The sequence below is a fragment of the Equus quagga genome, chromosome 8 (assembly GCF_021613505.1).
Source record: "Equus quagga isolate Etosha38 chromosome 8, UCLA_HA_Equagga_1.0, whole genome shotgun sequence".
Classification (NCBI taxonomy): Eukaryota; Metazoa; Chordata; class Mammalia; order Perissodactyla; family Equidae; genus Equus; species Equus quagga.
In genome coordinates this window covers 15,510,303-15,535,395 of record NC_060274.1, presented here as the reverse complement: position 1 = coordinate 15,535,395, position 25,093 = coordinate 15,510,303, and the positions used below count along the sequence as shown (strand labels likewise).

Sequence of the window (25,093 nt, the reverse complement as noted above, 5' to 3'; positions counted from 1 at the left end):
AGCTGGTGCTAAGACCCCTGCACCCCACATAAAATGAGGAGGTGAACACGTCAGCCCCTCCTTCTCCACCAAGTTGTGGGAGCTCACCTCTCTCCCTTCCTCAACCAAGGACCTGTGATTCCCACGACTTTCTGGTCTTCAGAACCCTTTGGCTGCACCTCCTGTCCCTTCAAGGTTGCCTGGGGGTGATGAGAAAGGCTATGTAGGATCACCCAGATTTCCCCTTTCACAGATATTCAGAGAAGTTAACTTGGCACAACACTCTCATTTAAGTTGGGAGGTGTGAATATAGTTTAAAAAGCAAAAGATGAAACCAGTGGAAACCTCTCAATATTTAATAATCTAGGTTCATATAGCATGAATGTGTGTCATCTTTGGGCAAACACCTCTTGGCCTCTTTCCCTTCTTGTAAAAGAAAGTTGGATAAGACCTTCTCTAGACCCATTCCTGGTCAAACTCAGACTGTAGCATCTTCATATGGAGTTTACTCATTTGATTCTCACCATCTTATGCCCTAACGCAGTTTTCAAGGTCTTCATTTTGAAAAGGTGGAAAATGCCACCCAGGGGAATTGCCCAAAGTTCTGCAGACAGAAAGAGGAGATCCAGTGAGAAAGTGACGCCTTGGTGATGCTTTCTACTTCCCCTTCCTGCATCTTTTTGGGTAGACCAAGTAATACACAGACAAAATCATATTCCCATTTAATTAAATGTTTATTCAATGAAAGTATGTATAAAAACTTACAAATCTGAGAACTCAACTATACATGAAATAGGATGACGGGATATTCAGTTTTTAACATAGACGCACAGCACAGCTATGACCTGTTTCCCCTTCCCCTTCGGTCCTTATTTCTGGCTCCTGTTTTGTCCTGTGAGACCACTCTGTTATTGGCCCAAGCGAAGATTAATGGACAAATTTTACTGCTTTCAGGCCAATGGAAAAAATTCCAGGTGTTAAAAAAAAAAAAAAATTTGGAGACCAAACATCAAAATCAAGTTTTTTCCCCAAGAGCAGTTAGTTCTTTTGTCCTGATTTCTGTTTGCCATTTTTGATGTTTCAATGAACGTTGCCAGTAAACTATTAGCATGAACTTTTAAAGACATTAAAGTTACTACATCTTCTGCTCACAACCTCCCCTGTAAGATACACATCCTGGTACCCTTCTTCCTGCAGTATGAACTCCGAATAAAGAGCAGATGGTTGGTGCTAAAACAAGTTTACCATTGGCAACTGTGAGAATGGGCTGTCCTTTTCTAATCAGAAAGACAACGTATAGAATAGTACCTTCAAATCTGATGTTTAAAACAACCAACAAATTTGTCAAAAACTAAAATACAGTACTTTGTCGTTGTTCAACTTTGAAAGAAGCCAGCAACTGGATAAGGCATGTGCATTAGTTCACCTGTTTACACCAAGTACCCACACATTTTCTCTTACAATCACACAAACTCACAGCTTGTCATGTTTTATCCAAAAATTAAGATTGCCATCACATTATTACTTTTTCTCTTTTGTGTTTTGTTCAAGTAGATTTCTTAACTAATGATTTTTCTTGACTGGACATAATCTCAAAGGATGCATTCTGAAATAAGACGCCTGGAGGATGAATCCTAAGAACGTTTTCTTGGGTTTAAAGTTTTCCCACACCTTCTAGATTTTGCATAGTTCAGAGCCCAGCGGTATGTCTAAGAAGCATGCTGTATTTTCGAACATCGTTTTTCTGAGAAGGAAGACTTATTACCCAGGGACACTCATAATTTTAGCTCACCAAATTGCATTCTAGTTGTTTTGTTATATACCCTTCATTAGTTCCAAGTATGCTTTGAAATAATCTAAGCTTCTCAAAATCTATTTGAGTTTATAAGTACTACTGACCATTATCTTTCCAATATCCCCTGAATTAAAGTAAATATGTTCCAGGTTGATAATGCACAAAACCTTTAGGGAGGAGGGGCTGGGGACGGCGGAAGGCGGCGAGGAGAGAGGGCCCGGGGTCCTGTTCGCATCATGCCATGGAGAACTATAGTTCTGAATTGGGGGAAGGGAAGGAAGATAGTCTTTGTAAAAATGACAGTTTTTAAAAAGGTAAGTAACATTCAGTCTAACAACACTGTTTCCTGTTCCTTTTTGATGGAAGCTAACACTGGGTGGTCAGTTTCCGTTACTTCCGAGTCCCCACCGCCCAGGAGAATGGAACGCCCTTCGTCTAGGGCAAAAACGTCCGAGTTCTGGTTTTGGCATGAATGTTTAACAACCTCATTGGGGGTGGAGAACGTTTTGTCACACAAGTTGCATTTGTAGGGTTTGTTGGTTTGGACCAACATGTTGTCCATCTGGCTGCCCTCCTCAAAGGTGCAGAGCTCCAGAGTCTGTTTGTCCACCATGGTGTACGTGTCGATGCTCTGGTTGAGGCACACGTGCCGGGCAGCCTGGTTGGCCCTGCAAAAGCTCTTGTCACAAGTGCTGCACTTGAAAGGCTTCCCCGTGTGGATGTACATGTGCTCCCGCCAGTGGCTTTTCTGGATGAACTTGCGTCCGCATATCGTGCACTCGTACTTCCGCCTCTTTACCTCCCTCTCTTGGTCCGCCTGCTCCAGGTTGTCAATGTCCGCGATGTCAGAGGGTGGCGGCGTCTCTGAGTGCTGCTGTCCGTCGATGACTGGAGAGTCTGAGATGTGCTGCAGCTCACTGTCACTTATCATCCCAGCTTCAGGCACTTCCATGGCGTCTTTTCCCAGGTCAGCTGCATTGCTACAAAGAGACAGGGGCACACGGCTCTCTCCCGCTTGGCTTGATGTAAAAGGCACCCCCGTGTGGATCTGGAGGTGTTCCCGCAAGCTGCTCCGGAGGGTAAAGCGCCGCCCACACAGGTGGCAGGCGTAGTACTTTGGAAAGCTGCCGTTCCTCTTCATGATGCTGGGCTTGACGTGGGCTATGGTGAGGGATGCAGGCTGTTCATCAGAGGAAGAAGCTTCCAGGTTGGTCTCCTCCCCAGGAGGAGGGGGAGGAACGGGAGTGGAAACGAGTTCCGGAGACAGTGAGGTCTGCAGGGGATCCGAGGGGGTCATGTGTGTCCGATTCACCTGGGTCAGATTTGAAGTCAGCTGAGAGAGCTGGGAGGCCTCAGGGACCGGCTCCTGGCTCATCCTCGACGCCTGCGGCCGTGGTTCTCGGGCAAGTTTTTCAGGTGCGGAGGCAATCTTGGTGGCTTGTCTCAACTGATGGTCTGCAATCTGAATGCCATACAAGGAAGAAGCCAGCGGGAAAACTTGGTCAGGATGAGAAAAGGCTCCTTGGCTGGCCAGGCTAGCTTCCTGGATCAGAGGGTAAGCGTGTAGAAACTTGATCCCCTGTTCTAATCGAACAGGATCAATCAGCTGGGGCGCCATCTTTCCAGTGTACATCAAATGTAAGAGATAGCTGAAGATGTCAGGCTGTATGTCAGTTGGTTTCAAACGGACACACTCACTGAAAGAAACAAGGAAAACGTCTGTTAAGTGTCAATCTACGTCTTCAATAACATAAGCCTGAAGAAAAAAACAGCGCTTTTAAAGGCAAATGAAACACGAACATTCCCCATTTCTTACTGTAAGTTTCATGAAATGGAATGGAATACTCAAGACAGATAACTGGAACCTATATAAGTTTAAATTTAATTATATTAAAAACAGGGAGAAATATAATAAATGTGTTTAAAGGACTAAGAAGGAAAAGTTCATGTCAAACAAATGTGATATCTTTACTCATAGACTCTTGAAGCAGTTTTTCTCCTACTAATCTATGTAACATTGTATCATTTATAGAGAACTTCAAGAGTTCTCTACAAAAAATTCTGTGTTTCACAGAGAGGATCCATTGCTTTTCTATCAGTCTGAGAGTGGCCTGTGACCTAGGAATGGTTAGGAATCACCGCCCTGGCAGATCTTTAGCTAAAAGTCTAGGATTCTGTACTGACCCAATGGCGGCAGAGCTGAGCAGGTCTTTTAAGGTAAGGCAATCTACCTGATTAGAGAGTTTCCTCACTTGTAAATGACATGAGGGAGCTGGACTAGTAAGAACAGGTGCCTAAGAGCAAGACAATGGAAATGAGAGAAAAATAAAACCTAATTCGCTCGGTGCTCTGATCTGGCTCCACCGTGAAGGTGGAGGTGCCCTAAAGGGGAGGCTAGCTGCAGTGCAGCTCTGACGGCGTCAGATCACCTTCCCAGTGTTGCTAGACTGCATTAAAAGGCGGCTCTGGACAGCTCCCCTCCTCATCAAATGTGAGCAGCATCGTTGTCATCATCATCATCATCATCGACATCATTGCCATCGTCATCACCACCGCAGCGGAGCTTTGCAGGCATTATCTCATTTAACTGCCATTCATTCTCATTTTACAGATAAGGGATTGAGGCTCAAGGGCATTAAAACTTTGCTCAACTTCACAGGGTTAGTAATTGGTGGAAGTGGGATTTAAATCTGGGTCTAATTCCAAAGTCAAGATTCTTTAGAGCATTAAAACAATCCTGTGTAGTAGTTAAGGCAGATCTGATTATTCCCATTTGACAGATATGGAAACTGAGGTCCCGAAAAGTCAAGTGACTTATCCGAGGCACCTAAAGCAGCTGGGGTGTTGCTGATTTTCTAACTTTTAGACTCTAGTGTTGGCATCATTCTAGAAACACCATCCTGATCAAGCAGCAATAATCAAGAGGTCACTGAGCACTCTTCCTAGAACATCGGCAATGACAGGGATTCCAACGCATCATGAGAAATCAGTGAGATATGTATGTGCCTATTGCGAGGTGTGTGCCATCATCTACTGAGTGAATGTATTCTATAGACAATGCATTTTCAACTTCAAAGTCACCTTCCTTGAATGCCTTTAGAATTTATAATCACTTTTTGTTATACTACTTCTCACTACTATAACTCTTTTTGGCTCCGTTTGCTGTTTATCTTATTAACAAATATTTTCCAATATGCTAAAATAGGAGCAGTGTGCCCTGCTCTTCTAAATTTAATATTTTATTCTCTTAAAAAAAAGAAAAAGTGACTTTAGCAGCAATTTGTGACAGGACAGACTTGAATAAGTACTGAATTGCTATCAATGTGTCAATGTGTGTACATTTCAAGATGACTACAAAGAAATAATCATGCAAAATGTTTAACTACAAAGTATGGAAGCAAAGAATAAAGATCAAGCATAGAAACTAGCACTCCTTTGATAGTATAAAGGGAAGAATTTATGTGACTATTTTTAAAAAAGACACACAGATCATTCATATCTTTATTTGGAGTTTTTTTTATAGTCTTTTAAATTATTTATCTTCCTTTAAATAGGAATGCAAATACAGGCGGTCTTCCCTTTAAGCATGAGGTGAGTGCCCACAATATTAGGTGTACACTAGCCCATATTTAGATGCTCTAAGGAAGTTCAATACTCAGCACAAAACTTCAGGGATGATGTGTGGAGAAGAAGAATAATGTAAACAATCCCCTCCAAAGGGAAGACAGCTAGAGGGATCTTTCCAGGGCCAGGCAGAGGCCTAGTAAACTGGGAAACGACAGCCTTTAGAGATGCAAATACCCCCAAGAGACTCTAGGGCACCTTTTCTTCTGCCCGGATGGAATGTTCCTTCAGGCAGAAGGAGGGGATAGTTAGTGAGCCCCTCAGCCCCCAGAAAAGAAAAGGGACAGGCAGAAATCCCACATGGGGCTGTGTTTTTCAGTATCCAGGAGAGGTAACTACTACGACACAGGGTCCCCTTCCATAAAAACCTCTGTTGTAAGTTTCATAATTTCCCCTCTTTTGTTACTGTATAGGTTGTCCATTGTCTACCACCTGTGAAGGATGGACACTCAACATTTAACCTCTCAAATTTTAAAGAGCTCTGTGTAGTCTCTGACGGAAAAGAAGGGTGGAGCTGGGGAGGCCCAGCGAGGCCTTGAGGGAAGGACTCCAAGGTCCCCCCGCCCCCCCACAGAGATGGGGAGAAACCACCAGGGGGAGGAATGCGGAGTCCCCGGGGCTTTACTGCCAGCGCCCAGGGCCCAGGGAGGTTGCCAGACACCAATCTATCTTGATTTGTTTAGGTTTTTTTCTTAAAGCAGAAGTACATGTATACACATATACACACACAGACACTTAAAAAAATTATTTAAGAAAGTTCCTTATGGCACATGCCAGCCGTCTCCATCCTTTGCTTTCCCTCCCAGGCAGCCTGACTTCCTTTCTTAATCACTCAGCTCGCTGGGGGCCAGACTTTGGTCACTTTCAAGTCCTCTGGGAAGCACACAGCTCTCTACGATGTAATTACACCTAAGTGGTGTGACCTGCAGATGTCTGTGTGACATAACACTTTTATGTAGGGAAAATATAGTTTAGCACAGCCACAAGCCCTTCACATCAACTTTCCCAGTCATTTAATTTTCAATTTTCCTTTTACTAGGATCTCAAAAGATGGGCTTAAAGAAATTTGAAAATAAGGATTTTTAAATAATGTTAGACATCGTCAAAGGTTGTCCTTAGCAAGGCCTATTCTTCAGTTTGTATTTTTGAGAGCTCCAAGTCTGCAGGCTACTGGATTTAAAACTTACCCCTTCGAGGAGCGAACATAGGACAGAGACCTCTAGTGGTAACTACAGACATACAACTCGCTAAGCTGCGGAAACACCTATTCTCAGTGCTCTCCTGAGCAGCCAGGTGGCAGTGCACAGTGCCTTGGGGGGTGCTGGTTTCAGAGCATGTTCCTGCCCTTCTCCTCCTGTCTGGCTTCTCTCAACGAGGCGGGCAAGGCCACCGGGTGGCAGCCCAAATGGCATGTGCCACCTCTGTGCAATAACACACTACTGCTTAAACTTGGGCTTACTGCCTTATACTTAAGTTTCTTGCATTTAATTAAAACTCATTACACTGTATTCTTTTATTCCTCAAAATTAAAATCTTCCTACTTTTTAAGACAATTTAATTCACTGTGTTGAGACTTTGAAGCACCCATTAGCTATGAAGTCTCTGACAATGAAACAGGAGGGAGCATCTTTGGTGTCACAAGATAAAGCCACCTCTGCTTGCCATTAATCTTAGCATTTGCCCAGACATGTATCCAGTGGCTATTATCTACAAATACCTGAATTATACACTGCGGTGTTCAAAAAAATTAGTAAAACCCAGTCTCTGCCCTCGAGAAACTTATGAATGAGGAGGGGAGGTAAGTACACAAATAACAATAAGAAAGGGAAAATGTGCAGATCTTACAAAATGGCATAAATAAAGTGCTATGAAACATGAGAGAGGAAGAGGTCGCTGTGGACCACTCTGGTTCGCCTGATTAGGGGAGGGGTCAGGGAAGAGGTGACAAGTGACCTGGGACTTAGGCAGTGGGCAGAACACCAGCAAACTGTGGTTCGGGAGAGGGGGACCTCCCAGAGGGGTTCCGTCGGAGACGAGGCTGGAGGGAGGTCAGGCTCCGAGCAGGGCCTCGAAAGACAGAACAAGGAATCTGTGCGTTGTTTAGATACGCAATGGGTATCCTCTAGGTTTCCAATCAAACGAGTAAGACGACCTGGTAGGTTTCTGATCAAAGGCACACTGAAATCAAAGCAACGCTTAGGAATATTAAGCTGACAGTAATGTGGAAAATGATTAGAACATAGAAGTGAGAAGGAGAAGGAAAGACTAATGAAAGGTATTTTGAAGAAAACCCGACTTGGGGACAGATAAGATCTGATTTTAGAGAGATTTTAAGCATGAGTTACTTGAAGATAAAAATGTGGCGAAGTCAGGAGGGGCTACAGGGAAGACTTCACCCAGTTGTAGACATGCTAAGTGAGATAAGAGGAGGATATTCAATTCCAAATATCTAGCAGGCAGCCTGGGGCCTTGGGAAATGGAGTTGTGGAGAGAGAGAAAGATCAGGGCCAGGGGCAAGATCCAGGAAACAAATGCGCTCCCAACGGGAACGCTCACAGAAAGAAGCAGGACAGCCCAAGCCCAAAACTCACCCCAACTCACAGAGGCTCCTGCTGAGAGGGACGAGGGCCAAGGGACAGAGTTATCAAAATGCAGATGACGACCCTCAACAGGGAAGAAAATAGGAGCAAATGCTGCACAGGACAAGGACGAGAGAGCTGAGAGGAGAGCCATGGTTTTGCTGAAGGGGTGACCTTTGAGAAATCACTTCAGATTTCAGTCGAGTGATGGGGTAGAAACCGCAGCGCCAATGGATAGGAAGCGTGTGGGATAAGGAAGTACAAGCAAGGCCACAGATCACCCTTAGATCACAGACGGTTTTCAAGAACTTTCGTGGTGAAATACAGGAGAAGCAGCCCCATAACTCAAGTAGACAGCAGTGGAAGAAAGCGCTGATCTTTCAGAGACTGGGGGTGGGGTGTGTAAAAATATAAAATGAAAAGCACAGGATAAAAATGAAGGGTAGCATCTGGAAGCATGAGGCGGGAGGGAGATGGTGCTCCTTAGACATGGAGAGGCCCTCTTCTGCAAGATAGGAGAGATGGGATGAAAAAACTGAGTGCAGAGACTGAGATTGATATGTTTTAAGAGAGAAAAGAAGGAAATTGGGGGAATTCATGCCATCAAGCTTCTCACTGAGTTGGAGACAAGGATAAACACTGACCGTCAGGGGATACCCGGGCTGGGGCTGGAGGAGAGAGAGGAAGGCATTAAGGAGGTCCTGCAGCTGGCTGGTAATGGACCAGACCCTGCTGACCCCGACTACAGGTGACACCAGCGAGGGTGTTTGGAGGTGGAGGGGCTGCTCAGGGCTCGAAGGTCCATGATTCTCAAGTGCTCCTGAAAGCCTGAGTAACCAAGATGGGGAAGGAGGCAAGTGAAGTCACGAGGGACTTGGGAGCACAGGAGCCTGGGGAGGGGGAGCGAGACCCGTGGTCTTGCTGAGGGCAAAGAGCAGGTTTAGGGGGAAAGAGGGCCCCGGAAGTCAGAGTCCACAGTCATTAGAAATTAGCAACCACGTTAGTTACCTGGTCTGATGGACAAACAACATCTTAAAGTAATTGGAGAATGAAGCAAGAACTGATTTGTGTGCCTTGAAGTACACATCGCCGATGGCAACCGTGCAGTCACACAGGAAACCGAACTCGCGCTGAGCGTTTAACTGCTGCAGGAGAATAAGTCCATGGTTGGCCAAATCCATGTTTTTAAAAATCTGCAAAGCAAACAATTTTTTTTTTAAGAAAGGTGATTCACAAGTTAGTATGTGTCGTTTATAGTCACCAATAGTAACGATCACAGTAATGCGTCAGGCACTGCTCAAAACGTTACAGGAATTAATTTGCGTGGTCTTCACATCAGCCCTCTGGGTAGTTCGGTCCTTACTCCTGTTATAGAATGATGTATTTAGGGTGAATTCAGGGATTCTGTGATTTGTCCAAGTTTGCACAGATGGTAAGCGGAGGCGCCAGGAAATGAACTCGGGTAGTCTGCCCTTGAGACAGCAAATATTCCTGGACCATTTAGTCTTTTAGTTTAAGATTCCAAATGCCAATTCTAATGACCCATCAGAAGTGTCAAATCTTCTGCAGAGATAAATAAATCAAGGTGGGGCTGCAGCCTGGTGGGGTCAAGATCTCCTAAGTTTGGGGCAGTTTTCCAGCTCCCACTGCGAGAACAGGGCTGCCGGGACAGGAGATAATAAGGACACATTCATTCCCGTCCTGGGCGCTCACACTCAGAGTGAGGGAGTGGGATGGGAGCCCTTCTCCTTTTGTGGGGAGGAAATGGGCTTTGAGAGGTGTGAGTAATTCAACAAGGCCATCAGTAGAGGGTGGGGAAGTCAACATTTAAATCTGAATGTTCAGACTCCAAATTCTAAGATCTTCATTCCTCACACTTCACCCAAGCTCCTCACTGGGCCTGACTCTCTCTAGGAGGGGACATGCCTCTAGAGGGGCTGGGGCATGAAATCAGCAGCCTGCTCCTTTCCCAGAGTCACACTGCATTTGTAAAAGCCCACTACACATCGATCAACATTATACTGAACAGTGTACTTCACGGTTAGAAAGAGAGATGCTTTCTCCCTAAGATTGGGAACGAGGCAAGAATGGCCACTTTCTCTAGTCAACACAGCACTGGAAGTCCTAACCAGTGCAATAGAGCAAGAAAGGAAATAAAAGGCAAGCAGACAGGAAAGGAAGGAATAAAACTGTCCCCATTTGCAGATGACATGATTATTATGTAGAAAATCCCAGGGAATCTACAAAAACTCCTAGAACTAATAAATGAGTTTGGCAACACCATGGGATACAAGATAAACATCTAAAAATCGATTGTAATTCTATATACTAACAGTGAACACATGGACACTGAAATTAGAAATACAGTATCACTTGCAATCCCCCCAAAATGAAACACATAGGTGTAAATGAAACAAAACACGTATAGGAATTGTATGTTGAAAACTACAAAATGCTGATGAAAGAAATTGAAGAAGATCTAAATAAGTGGAGAGACATACCATACTTATGGTTTGGAAGACTCAACAGACTAAAAATACCCATTTTTTCCCAAATTGACACAATTCTTACCAAAATCCCAGCAAGATTTCTTTCCTAGACAGACAAGAATATTTAAAAATGCACGTGTAAAGGTAAAGAACCAGCTAAAACAATTTTCAAAAAGAGTAATAAAGTGGGAGGAATCAGTCTATCTGATTTCAGGATATATTATATAGCTACGGTATTCAAGACTGTGCGGTACTGGTGGAAGGATAAACACACAGATCAATGGAACAGAATACTAGGAGTACACCCACATAAATACGCACAATTTGCTGACAGAAGCAATTCAGTGGAAGAAGAATAATGTTTTCAACAAATGGTGTTGGATCAACTGGACTTCCATAGGCCAAAAAAAAAAAAGAAGCTTGATCTAAGTCATACACTTTATCTAAAAGTTATCAAAATGCATCACAGACTCAAATATAAAACACCAAACTATAAATTTTGGGGGAAAAAATGGGAAAAAATCTTAGGGATCTAGGGATAGATACAGAGTTTTTATACTTGACATCAAAGGTACAATCCGTAAAAAGAGAAATTGATAAACTGGATTTTATTGAAATTAGAAACTTCTGTGAAAGATCCTGTTAATAGGATGAAAAGGCAAACCAAAGACTATGAGAAAATATTCGAAAAGCTTTGCAAACTAGTCCTTTGACAAAGGACTAGCATCTAGAATATATAAAGAATTCTCAAAACTCAACAGTAAAAAAACAATTGAGTTAGAAAATGGGCAATTGACTTGAAAGGACACTGTACCAAAGAGGACATACAGATGGCAAATAAACACATGGAAAGATACTCAGCGTCATTAGCAACTAGGAAAAGCAAATTAAAACCACAATGAGATTTCACTACAGACCTATCAGGATGGCCAAAATAAAAAATAATGACAACAACAAATGCCGCCAAGGATGCCAAGAAACTGGCTTGCTCATACATTGCTGGTGGGAATGTAAAATGGTGTACCCACTCTGGAAAACAGTTAGCAGTTTCTTAACAAAAAACTAAATATGCAACTACCATACAACCCAGCAATTGCACTCATGGATATTTATCCCAGAGAAATGAAAACTTATGTTCACACAAAAACCTGGACATGGTGGGGCCGGCCCCGTGGCTGAGTGGTTAAGTTCGCGCCCTCTGTTTCGGCGGCCCAGGGTTTTGCTGGTTCAGATCCTGGGCACGGACACGGCACTGCTCATCAAGCCACACTGAGGCGGCATCCCACAGGCCACAACTAGAAGGACCCACAACTAAAAATACACAACTATGTACCGGGGGGCTTTGGGGAGAAAAAGGAAAAAATAAAATCTTTAAAAAAAAACCCCAAAACCTGTACATGGCTATTCACAGCAGCTTTATCCCTCATACCCCAAAAATAGAAACAACCCAGATGTTCTTCAATGGTAAATAGATTAAACACAGTGTGGTACACCCATAGAACAAAAAACTACTCAGTCACATAAGAAGAAATGAACTATTGATACATGCAACAAGGTGGGTGAATTACGCTGAGTGAAAAAAACCAACCCCAAGAGGTTACCTACTGCATGATTCCATTTATATAACATGCTTGAAAATTACAGAATTGGAGAACATATGAGTAGTGGAGATGGGGTGAGGGGAGCAGGTGGGAAATGGGTTTGCCTAAAGGCGGGCAACATGAGGGATCCTTGTGGACAGCAATGCTCTCTAGCTCAACTGTCTCAATGTCAATATCTTGGTTGTGATATTGTACTACAGTTTTGCAAGACGTTTCCAGCAGAGGAAATGGGTAAAGGGTATATGGGATCTCTCAAATGATTGATTTCTTGCAACTGCATGTGAATCTACAGCTATGTCAAAAGAAAAAGCTAATTAAAAAAAAGTCCACCATATTAATTAATTAGCCAGATTTTTTACAATGGATAACTATGATGCTTATCTTCAGAATTAGGGAAGCTACTGTGAAGAATGCATTACCAATAAGCTTAAAAACAAAAAAAGAAAAACAAAACGGACACACAGCAATTCTTACTCAGCTGGTGCTGAACTCCCCACTCTCCTTCCTGTTCTGGGGATGGTCGGGGCAGATTCGGAAATTAACAAGCCAGCTCCCAAATGATTCCCAGAACGAAAGAGAATCCGACTTTAAGTGAATGATCAGGTCACAGAGCAAGAAGCCAGGATGTCAAGTTTCGTGTTTTCCCCAAGAGCCACATCCAAAGATGAGAGGAGCAGGGCTTGCAGTGATGGAGGTACAAAGACCTAGACTGAGGATTCATTTAAGCACGGGCATCAATGGTATGGCTCAGAACTTAGTTATCCAACGTTCTGTGTGTCTGTCAGAGAAGGTGAAAGTACTAAGATGGGGCAGGGGCGGCAGAGAAGAAGCATGGGGTTCAGGATGAAAGCCAGAGACGCTGCCAGGCTGCAAAGTAACCCAGATTACAAGGAAACATCTCTAACCTGATCTCCACCATGATCTACGCTTAGAAGCTTGTCTTCAAGGCTCTTCTCTGGAAAGTGCCAGAACATTCATTTTCCATCTTTCTAACCTGCCTTCCTCTACAAAAAGGTGTAATAATATCCTCTAAAAGCAGACTGTGATGAGCTGCTTTATCACGCACTGACTCTGATCACAATTACCTACACGTTTAGGCAGCTTCCGGTGTCACTTTCGCAGATGAAGCTTCAAGTACAGTCACACATTACTATTTATCCCATGGTGACAAGGACAAGAGTGGCTATTACTTACGGAGTGTTTACTATTAACCATTCATTTCTACACGTTATTCACTTAATTTCACACTAACTTGAGCTCTTTGAGGTCTCGCCACCCATATTTTACAAATGAGGAAACAGGCGTAGAAAGGTTAGGTGGGTCGCCCAAGATTATGGAATCCATAACGCAAGTGGGATTTAAACTGGGGTTCATTTGATTTGTCAGAACGTACTACGTGTAGGCATGTTTGTTTGTTTCAAATTAATAAGAAACATTATTATTATTTTTTTTTAAAGATTGGCACCAGAGCTGACAACTGTTTGCCAATCTTCTTTCTTTTTTTTTCTGCTTTTTCTCCCCAAACTCTCCCAGTACGTAGTTGTATATTTTAGCTGTGGGTCCTTCTAGTTGTGGCATGTGGGACACTGCCTCAACATGGCCTGATGAGCAGTGCCATGTCTGTGCCCAGGATCTGAGCCAGTGAAACCCTGGGCCACTGAAGGGGAGCACGTGAACTTAACCACTCAGCCACGGGGCCGGCCCCTAAGAAATACTATTTTTATTGCTGCTTTAAAGGATATATACTTGTTGTAAGAGATTCAAATATTATGGTGACAGTTGTCCACCCCACCCACCCACACCGGTCTCCCCAGACTCCAGCCAACAATGGGTATTGCTATTTATTTTTTTTTTATTTTTTATTTTTTTTGGGTATTGCTATTTTTTAAAGAATCTTTGCCAATATCATTTTACCTTCTATGGATTTAATGATGAACTGAGTACATTTTTATGTTTATTGATCATTTATATTTCCTGTTGTATCTCTGCATGTGCTTTGCCCATTTTTCTATGGGGCTGTCTTTTCCTTATCCATCTTTAAAACCCTTTGTATATGAGAAAATAAGCCCTTGGTCACACATGTTGCTAATATTTTTTGCACTTTCTTTTGACTTTGTTTTATAGAGGCTTTTTAACATATATAATTTTATGTTTTAATGTCACCAAATTTATCAATATTTTATAGGAAGATTTTGAGGTTTTCTCATTATAACATTAACCGATACATATCACTTCCTTTGATACAGCAAAATGTATGGCTCCTTCTTGTTCCATAAACAGACTAATATAAGTATTTTATTAAGACCATAAGGATGAAGCCATGATAAAACTGCGAATCATTTATTTTTTAAGGGTGTCTACTAGTTATTTTTAGGATCTCAATTTAGGAACATCTAGAATAGGAAACAAACTGAACATGTCTTTCAAATATAGAGGGAAGAACACGTGTGCAGAAGTCTCAGAGAAGTGTAAAAACCAAATAAACGGAGGAAAAAAGAAGAGAACGAATCATATGTTCAAAATTCACATAGAAGAAAAAACTTCCGCACAGATCAATTTTTACAAATCTTATTTTAGGCACCAAAAAACCTTTCTCAGGAAGAAAAATAAAATCAACCCCCCTAGATTCTCACCAATGTGAATGAGCCTGAGAAAATCGAGTGCGAAGTAGGAGGGAGAAGGGAGGAAGGAGGAGAGAAGGAGGAGGAATGAGGAAGAAGGCGGGAGAAGGGAGGAGGGCGGGGACTGGCCTGGATTCTACCAGAAGTGTATCACCAGCGGCTCCTATCCCACCCCAGCTCAGCTGACACTACTGCCCTTTTCCAAATCTTCTTTCCTCATCAGGGCCCCCTTCATAGTCTTTTCCAGGAGGCTTTGCTTGCACAAGAATGCTGCGCAGGCTGAGGACGGAGCATCTTCATGCGCTGGCTCTGCTCGGGGCTACTCCCCCTTTGTGGAAATGGATGTCTGCTTGTCAACCGCATCCCTCCTGCCCCCCTCCCCGCCAACGCTGAAATGGCTCAACAAGGTCACAGAGGACTTCAGCTCCCCAGAGGACCTCAGTTCTCCAGCTCTATGGACTAGCAGCTCACTCGACCTCTCTGCGGCATTTCACCCGCTTCCTCCTGCTCCATAAATATTCTGTCCTGGCTTCCAGGCCACTGTGCTCTGGTTTTCATCTCACCTCTGGCTATTCTATTTTAATCTCCATCAAAGACTCTTCTTTTGCTGATGCTCCTCTGCCTTTGGTCCACAGCCCACTTCTCGTTCTGCAGACTCTCTTCGGTGATTTGATCCACTTCCACTTGGCTGTCCCACAGGAACTCTAAATTCAATCTGGGCAAAACAACTCACATTTTCCCCCTCCCCTCACCCCCATTTCCCCCAAAGGACAATAAAAGCCACAGCCACAAACTTGTTCCTTCTGTATCCCCAGCTCATGGCGTCATCACCCAGCCCTTGATCAAGCCAGGAATCTCAGTTCCCCTTTCTGGCCTCCACCTCTCTCGCTCCCCACAGCCGTCGGTCACCACATCCCACCAATGTGAACTCTTTATCCAAGCGCCATGCCTTAGCCCTGCCTCTCCACGCATCTCCCTGTTTCCAGCTCTAGCCTCTCCAATCCATCCACAGCGATCTTTCCAAAGGGCACATCTGATGTTGCTATCCTGCTTAAATCCTCCTGTGATTCCCGACTGCCTTTAGGATGAAAACCAAATTCCTCAGCATAGCTTGGCCGGTCCCGCATGCCCTAACCCCAGCTGACTCTGCGCTAGATGCTCTAGTGCTGAGCTACACTAATGGTTTCCAGACTTGCGGGTTTCACAGGCCTACTGAACACAAACCAAACGACCTTGAGACTGGGGGTCCACCCGAGTGTGGTTCCCTCTTTACTTTGCAAGAAAAGACATAAAGTATTCATGTTCCCAGTAGGAATGGGGGACTGTTAAATATCAATAGGCAGAATGGACATAATGTCAGATTATCTTTCTAAAGGAAGGACAGTTGGCACCATGTTCAATATATGAAAAAATCATTTTCTTCTACTGCCAAAACATTACAACATAAAATTTTACTTTATGACATTAAGTTGTGCCTAATTCTTTTCTTGATACAAGACTGTCCATCTGGTGATCTTTACGAAGAGATCATCAAGTGTCCCACTTGTTCTGAAGTTCAAGCGTTATCAAAAATCCAGTTTCATCTGAGTATGTCGATGATAATGGAGACATAACAATGTTATTTCACTCATGTTGGAAATTCTAGAAAAACTGAGAAAAGCTAAAGAAGAGGAGTTTTCTTTCTCCCGGAGGTCCTGAAGGCCCAGGCCACTCTTGGGCTCCTGACAGTCTCCAACACTCACTGTTCAGAGGCCTCCACCCAATGCTGGGCAACTTAGCAACTCAACTTCCACTTACACAATCAGGAGAGGGGGCCTGTCTGAACAGAGCCTTGGAACCTGTGCACTGGACCTTTGCACATGCCACGTTCAGAGGCACATACCACTTACCGCCTGCCCCACCTCCTCCAGCGCTACCTGTTTTCTGCAAAATTCCCCTGACCCTCAAGACTAGGAGGCTCTTCTTGCCTCCTGAGGATCTGTGAACATGCCAGTTTACACGCCTGCCTGATGCTTCCGGAAAGCCAGCACTCAGTCTCATTTATCATTTACTACTTTATCCCATGTGTCTGGAATATTGTCTGGTGTTCACTACTTGTTAAATAAATTAATAACTGTATGTTTGGAGGGGAGAAGAGCGTTGAGTTCCAGTCATGGTGTGGCCTCTCACTAGCTGGCTGATTTGGGGTAAAAGTTCAATTTCTATCTATCCTAGATTAACCTAAAAAAACTCATTGATTTACTGCATACTAGATTTTAGAATTTTAAAATGCCATTTCGTGTTTCTTCATGCTAACGATTAAGTTATGAATAGTGCTTTATAGTTTACAATGACCCTTCACACATAACATTTAATCCTTGATAATACCATGGTATATTGTTGTCTTTCAAGTCATTATTAATTCTAGTAATTAACAACCACAGCATTAATAACAAATGACCACTTATGATGTGCCAAAGATCAGTTATCCTCTTTCCAGAAGAAGAGATTTAGACTTGGAGGAATTAAGTAACTTGCCCACAGGTAGGGCTAGCTCTTAAGAAGCAGATCCGGAAGTGGTCAAATATTTGGATAGTTTTCTAAGGTGCCGGGCACAGCGGACGCAATGGCATGCAGAACACAGAGTTCCAGGGTGCAATCAAATAAGTACACAAATTTATAACAGTCACCTCTGATAAAAGCTATCAAAGAAAAATACAAGGAAATCTCAGGTCACAAAACTGGGGGCTCCTTTGGGGATTGGGAGTCAGGGAAGGCTTCTGTGAGGAAACGCCAGTTAAGCAGATGTTTGAAGGATGAGAAGAGTTAACTGGGCAAAGATGGATTCCAGGCAGAGGGCCCAGCATTTGCAAAGGCCCTAAGTTAGGAGGGAACAAGATGCAACTAAGGAACTGAAAGGTCAGTGTGGCTGATGGGCAAAGAGCCAGAGAAGAATGAGTCAAGATGAGGCTGGCGACGCAGGTCTTCTTAAGGACTTCGGTCTGCATTTTAAAAGCAGTGGGAAGCCACTGAAGGGGGTTTTAGACAGGGTGATGTGATCTACAATATATAGATCATTCTGATCTGACCTGTGTGATCAGATGCCTGCAACTGCAGAACTAACCAAACTGGGGGGCGGTAAAGAGGTAGGTGAAGGGAGACCTGACAGATGTGGTTGAGAAGGGATATCTTCCAGTAGTCTAGAAGAGAGAGGACAGATGGGGGGGGGGGTGGGGGGGTGGTAGTGATGAAGATGGAAGGAGAAGGGCAGGATTAGAAAGATAGTTAGAAGACAAAAAGTCAACCCAACTAGTTGGTGGCTGAGATGGAGGAGGATGGGAGAGGAAGGTGTCCACGATGACTCCTGGACTTCTAACTTGTGTAACCGGATAGATTGTGGGGCTCCGCCAGGAGAGGGAACACAGGCAAAACCCCCAGTTTTGTGGGTAAGACCATGAGGTTAGGTTCAACATGCTGGACTGAGATACTCTGAGACAGCCAAGCAGAGATGTAGAGGACAGGCTGGTTCTGTTGGTCTGGAGCTCCGAAGTCTGGACCATGATTTCTGTCGGAGAGTCTTTGGAGAAGCCAGGTGTGTCTGACTCCAGAAGTCACAGCCTTCAATCACTACGTGATAGTTCACAGAGGTTAAAACTGCAAACAGGAGTCAACTGACCACTCGTCTTCTGGGTGTAAATTTCATGCTCTTTCCACTACCTTGCTCTACAGATCATTCCTAAAAGTTCTTATTCATCCCAGTCACAGGGGGCCAACAATCTGACACGAAACTGAAGACCCAAATAAAGCCCCCCCAACCACTTAACACTGTAAACGGAACTTAAAAAAAAATTTACCTTTCCTAAATCAGAATAGTGAGCAGAGAAGAACTGAAGAAAAGTAGAGCCGGGGCGGGGAGGCAATTCTTAAATGCGGGTTTCATAGAACGTCTTCTTTATGTATGTATATGTGTACAAAGTGATTTTTTTCTTAAGTAAATTCCGAGACTTTAAGACGTATCATGTTGATAAACTGTAAAAAACAGTTTCAAAGCCAAATATAAATGATCATGTATATGATTTAATGCTCTGGCTTTGATCTTCACCCCTGTTTCCCACACTGATAACGGGATCCCAGATCCCACCCAGACGTCGAGTGCCTCCAGCTTCCACCACATAGCACATGTGGGCTCATCCTTAAGTTACTCACCTTTTGGACGGGCAGCCAAATGTGATGAATATAATCATAATTTATTTTGACAACCTAAGTTCCTCTTTCACTTTCAGTATAAGAACAGGAGACGAAACAGCTTTTGGGAATTGATGATTCATTTTTTAAAGATAATAGCTCTTCTAAGATACTAAATACCACTTAGACTACCCACTTCAAGGGCACTAAAAGGGTCTTCTTCGGAAGCCCGTGATTTCATTTAAGAGAAGCATAAATGAACGCTGGAATGCACGGGACATACCAGTAACAGAGATAGCACCACCCGCGAGGAAGATTGATTCTTTCAAGCAGTTTAGACCACTTACTATTGAAAAAATGGCTTTTTCAACGAGTATTATTAATAATTAATATTTGAAGACCCATAAAGTAAACTTGAATGAGGCCGGTCATTTGAATTTTAGCATATTTTTAAAGTATTTCAAAGCTAGGAAATGTACCTTATTTGGTTGTGGTGACAGATTAGGATAATTTTCTTAGCATTTCTTTAGTCAGTCCTCTTCCATAGTAATTAGAAAAAGGAGGGACATGAGCAAACCGTAACACTTGTTTTGACTTTGGAAAGCATTGCCTTTGTAAAAGATTTGTCTTTTCCATTATATTTTGCTGAAGTTAATGTTAAAATTAGTTTTTAATTTCTGAGTATAAGTTGAGGTGAGAAGGAGGCAGTTCAGGGACAGTTTACGTGCCAAGGAGAAGCAGGTCAGAGACTTATGGCTAATAAAGAGTGGATATTAAAGTGATAATTCTAAAGGCATTATGCTACAACCAATTTTAAGGAAAGCTACATATGGCCAAACAGCAAAATTTAAAACCTAACCTAATTTGCTTCTAATAACCCACCAAAGTAGTTATTGCCTTCCTGTTTTATATGTTGTATGATGATTAACAAACTCAAGCTGAAGAAAATATAATCACCTATAGTGTATGTCAGAGAGGAGCTGCAAATGAGTTTTAACTCAGAGTTTTAACTGAGTAATTTATTTCAATATTTTAAGGTAGGGGTTCTCAAACTTCCTGGTATCAGGACACTCTTTAAAATTACTGAGGACAAGAAAGAACTTTTGTTTATATGGAATATAACTATTGATATTTACCATAAGAGAAATTAAAACTGAGAAAAATTTTAAAACATATTAATTTAATTAAAAATAGCAATAATAAGCCCATTGCATGTTAACATAAATAACATTTTATGAAAAACTAATTATATTTTCCAAAATAACAAAGAAATAGTGAAGTGGTATCTTTTTATATTTTTACAAATCTCTTTTTATTTTATTATTATTTTTTAAAGATTTTATTTTTCCTTTTCCTCCCCAAAGCCTCCCGGTACATAGTTGTATATTTTTAGTTGTGGGTCCTTCTAGTTGTGGCATGTGGGATGCTGCTTCAGCATGGCTTGATGAGCGCTGCCATGTCCGCGCCCAGGATCCGAACTGGTGAAACCCTGGGCCGCCAAAGCAGAGCAAGTGAACTTAATCACTCGGACACAGGGCCGGCCCCATACAAATCTCTTTAATAAAAACATCTGGATTCTGCATTTACTCTGCTTCTCCATTTACTCTGTTGTGAAATCTGTTTTGGTTGAGGATTGAAGAAAATCTAGCCTCACCTACATATTTAGGTGGAAAAAGAAGTATTTTAATAGCCTTTTCAGGTAAGTGTGCATATTCTTCTTTGATACTACACCAAAACTTGACAAATGGTAGTTTCTCAAAGGTTACTTGTGTGATATAAAAGTATCTCAATGAACGAAATTTCCCTACTCTATTACAGTAAAATTCATTGCTCTCTCTTGCACTTTGCATGGATCTTTTATTCGTGCATAATTTTAACATCATCCAGTGGCCATTTGGAAAATATCAGCTCAGTGAGTTATGCAGATCTTCCCAATGTCAACACATGTTGTCAACAATGAAAAAGGCCAATAACGTCTTAGTGTCATGATGAAAATAGTTTTGACCTCGTGGAACCCTGAAAGGATCCTGGGGATTCGCAAGGGACCGGAGACCACACTTAGACAACCCCTGTTCAGAGTCAGTTTGGGGTCTTGGACAATCTAAGTGACTAGGCGTAGCATGGGAGAACACACGCACACTTTGAAACCATCTCAAGATGATTCTGATGCTCACCTTGGCTTGGTGCAGAACTTAGGGGTGCACACTGTCTAAAGGAAGTGTACACTAAAACCTCTTGTAAAGTAAAAAAGTTGTTTTGTACGTACTTACCCAGATACATAAAAGTGCTTTACAAACTCCTATCTTTGCACACTGAGCTTTCTTTAAATGAGAAAGTCACATGATGCATACCACAAGCATGTGAACTGCGGATTTTGTGTTTGAGCATAAATACCAGACTCTAACTTGGCCTTTGTACCATAAAAAGAAATGGTCCTAGGGGCCAGCCCCGTGGTTGAGTGGTTAAAGTTCCGGGCACTGCGCTTTGGCAGCCTGGGTTTGTGGGTTCGTATCCTGGGCGCAGACCTACTCCACTCATCAGCCATGATGTGGAGGCATCCTACATACAAAAAATGGAGGAAGACGGCCTCAGATGTTAGCTCAGGGCTAATCTTCCTCAAGCAAAAAAAGAGGAAGATTGGCAATGGATGTTACTCAGGGCAAATATCTTTCTCACCAAAAAAAAAGGTCCTAAATGTTTTGGACTGTCAACTTATGCTAATTGTTCTGTAGCTACTGACTCCCATCATGTAACACCCTATCAGCACTGTAAAACACTAAATCTTATTTACTATCAACATAAAGTAATATTCTAATTAAAATTTAATTTGCTAATAAAAATTATAACCTTCTTGAGCATAAACAAGGTTTAAAAAATGTTCTCGATGTAATGCTTAGAATGTTTACATTTTTTCCTTCTTCAGGAAAATAAAAAGTCTCAATTCCCTTTTAGGCTTTCGAGGTCACGCCTTGGTGATCAGACAACCATAAGGAAGTAGGAAAAATGACACATGCCCTTTTGCAATTGATGGTGAAGCCTCCAGCTGATCAGCAGTTCTTAATTTACTGTGACAGCCTGGCGCCACACTACTTGCCCAGTTACTTCCCGGAAAGGTGAGCGGGTCTAGGGACAAAGCACCAAGAGACAGTTAAGAGATGACCGAAGCTGATCTCAAGAAGCTGATCCCAGGCCAACGCCTCAGAATTCTCCATCACTCCCTACCTCCATTTCAGCCATTCTCAAGCTGGAGAAATGACAGGCCCTTTTTGGGATATGCAGGGTTTACAAGGTGCATCTTCTTAGAGGGTTGGGTTAAAGAAAATTTTATATAATTTTTATATTACAAAAGTACAGATTTTGGAGGACAGTGCAAAGTTCACATTAATCTTTAAGATAGAAAAGAAACTGTCACCATGGCAGCTTTTATTCTACGACTTAAATGTTTAGCGTTTATGCTCTGCTGCTGGAGTATCTGGGTGGAAGGCCTTGTGGAACACCACCTATTTACACCCTCTTCGAAGAGAAGCTTTAAAACTGACAAGTAAGTAGCTGGACTATACAACAAAGCTTTAGGGGTGGTTTATCTGCCACTTTTTAACGGACCCCTCCACTGTTACTTTTGGTGGCACTTAATACCACTGGTATATTACTTCTTGTACTTTGACATCTTACGATGGTTTCTGTAACCGATAAGTTCCTTGGCTAGAAAATAAACCACAAATGACGGTGAAAAACGCCCAGTTTAAAGGAACGTAGTATTGCTTGTAAACTTTCTTCTTAAAAATTACCTGTAACAGTGTGAAAACACCCTGGATACACACTAAGGTTACTTAGGATGCAAAAGAAAATTTAACAATTAATTTTGGCTTATGATAAATCAGAGAAATGATCTGAAATGTCTTAATTCTGATTTTCTATGAAAATTTCAGGCCTCTCTGAGCAAAGTGCTCACGGTATGTACACCCTGCTCCGGTGCTCCAACAAGGTCCACCTAGACAGTCCATGCTAGAAAGGACAGGGCAGTCCGTTTAAGGAAACCCAGAGCACATGGAGTTCTGTGAGCCCGTAATTGCGACTTTCTTTGTGCTTTTACTAAAAAAAAACTATGGAAAGCAACACAACCGAGGCTCGTACCCCAAGTGGACTTACTCTATGATGAAGAGCAAAGGAACACTGCAGACAGGTGGGGAGCAAAGAGCCTGGCTGATTCCCCTAAGGCAGCAGCTGGAAGCCCCTGCAGTAAACGGCGTGGCAGCAACTAACAGTATTTGCACGGCCCAAGCACTGCCTCGCCTGCTCTGCTACCCGGCTTTCCTCTTTACTGCCCTCTGCAATTCACTACCAGCTACAAGAGACAAAACCCGTGCTTCCTGAGCATCTTCTCTATCATCACTTTCTCGGCAGCCTTGATTAAAAATTAAAGGCTTGGGGGCTTCGTTACACCGAGCACGGCTCGGGTCCCTGGAGCGGCCCCCGCGCCCCACCGCCCCTCCGCCGAGCCCCGCCGGGGTGTGAGGCCGGGAGCGCGGCTGTGACGCGGGTCCCACGCCCCGAGGCGGCGCAGCCAGAAACCGCAGCGCAGCTCCGGGCCGGCCTCGGCCTTATCGGGGCGCAGATCGCCCGCCGAGCGGAAGCTCGAGGCCGCCGGCTCAGCGCGCCCACACTCGCGCCCGGGGCCGCAGCGGCGACCGGGCGGCGCCCACCGACGCCCGCATTGCCCCCGCCCAGGGGAGAGCGGCCCAACGGCCGCCCCGCCCCGCTCCGCCCCGCCCCAGGGGGCGGGGGCTCGGCAGGGGGCGGGGGCTCGGCCGGGGGCGGGGTCGGCCACACCGGCAGGGGCCCGGCGGGCCCGGGAGCCGCGCACCCCGGCCCCGCCCCCGGCCCCGAGGGGTTGAGAGGAGGGGTGGGGCGACGCACTCCGGCCGCGCCGCACGCTCTCCGCCTCCCTCAGCCCCGCGTGCGCGCGCGCGCTCGCCCCAAGTCCCGCGGAGTTTAACACAATGCCGACGCCTACGCCGTGCGCAACGCCCCGGCCGGCGCAACAGCCCCGGCGCCGGGGGCGGGGGGTGACCAGACAGGGAGAGGGGAAGAGCGCGCGCGAGAGCCGGAGACAGCGCGAGACCCGAGGAGGCCGGAAGCGCGCGTGCGCGCCCCCGCCCGCGAGCGAGGAGGCGGAGCCACAGCAGTAGCGGCAGCAGCTGTAGGAGCCGCTGCAGCTGGGAGAAGCGCCAGAGAGGCCGGGCCTGCTCCGGTCGGACCGGATCCCTCCCCTCCCCCTCCCTCTCCGCTCCCCTCCCCCAAACCCACTTCCGCAGCTCGCGCGGCCTTGCCGCCGAAGAAGCAGCGGCGGCAGCAGCCGGAGGCGGCGGCGAGGCGTCGGGAGGAGTACGCACCTGACGGGCCCGCCTCTCGGGGCTCCAGCGCGGGACGCTCACCGGCCGCCGCCGCTCGGGACGCGCTTCGCGGTGGCGGCGGGCAGGGAGGGACCGGCGACGGGGAACGGAACGCGAATCGCCCCCCTCCCCTTCCTCCCTCCCTCCCTCCTCCGATCCGCCGCCCGCCCTCTCGGCTTCCGTCCCCTCCCCCTCCCGCAAAGCCCCGGATGGAGCCGCCGCCGACTCGCCGCCGCCTGGCTCCGGGGGATGGTTTTGTCAGGCGGCCAGAGCCCCGGCGCCAGGCGCCGCCGCCGCCGCCCCCGCGGGGCGCCCGAGCCCTCGCTTCCCAGAACCAGGCCCGTGTGCTCCGGGCCCTCCGCCTGCCTTCCCCCCGAGCCCGGGGCCGGGGTCATTCGTCCTCTTTGTTGCCACCGTCGCTGCCGGCACGGTTGGCGAGCCCCGGCGGCTCCCGCCCCCCTCCGCCTCCCCGGAGCCCGGGCCGGGGGCGGCACGTGGGCAGCGGCCCCGGGAGGCGGAGGCGGCGCGCGCTTACCTGTCGCCGGTGCTGCTGCTGCTGCGGCGGGGGTGTGGAGGAGGCCCCGCTGGGCAGCCCTGGCCGCGCTCTCCCCGCCGCCGCCGCCTCTGCGCTCGCTGCTGCTGCTGCTGCTGCTGCCGCCGCGGTCGGTGTCTCCGGCGCGGCGGCGGCGGCGGCGGCGGGGCTTTTCCTGTCCGGTTACGTTAAGGTCACATGACCGAGAGAGCGGAGCGACTAGTGCAAAGAGGCTGAGAGCGGCTCCCGCCGGGGGGGAGAGGCGGCGAGAGAGCAGTGGCGGCAAGAGCCCCCTCCGCCCCCCCAGCCGCCTCCC

At 45.3% G+C, this 25,093-nt stretch overlaps 1 protein-coding gene across 3 annotated transcripts; it reads right to left on the bottom strand.

The window, feature by feature from the left end:
• Positions 1 to 694: 694 nt before the first annotated feature.
• Positions 695 to 25,093, bottom strand: ZBTB2 (zinc finger and BTB domain containing 2). Of its 3 annotated transcripts, none has more exons than XM_046670693.1 (3): positions 24,781 to 25,093; positions 8,986 to 9,170; positions 695 to 3,471 (listed from the first exon to the last, which is right to left on the bottom strand). In XM_046670693.1, the coding sequence occupies exons 2-3, from the start codon at positions 9,156 to 9,158 to the stop codon at positions 2,100 to 2,102; spliced, it is 1,545 nt and encodes a 514-aa protein (XP_046526649.1). In that variant the 5' UTR covers positions 9,159 to 9,170; positions 24,781 to 25,093; the 3' UTR covers positions 695 to 2,099. The 3 variants fall into 3 exon arrangements, with proteins under 3 accessions (XP_046526649.1, XP_046526650.1, XP_046526651.1); XM_046670694.1 differs by lacking the exon at positions 24,781 to 25,093 and adding an exon at positions 24,246 to 24,365; XM_046670695.1 differs by lacking the exon at positions 8,986 to 9,170.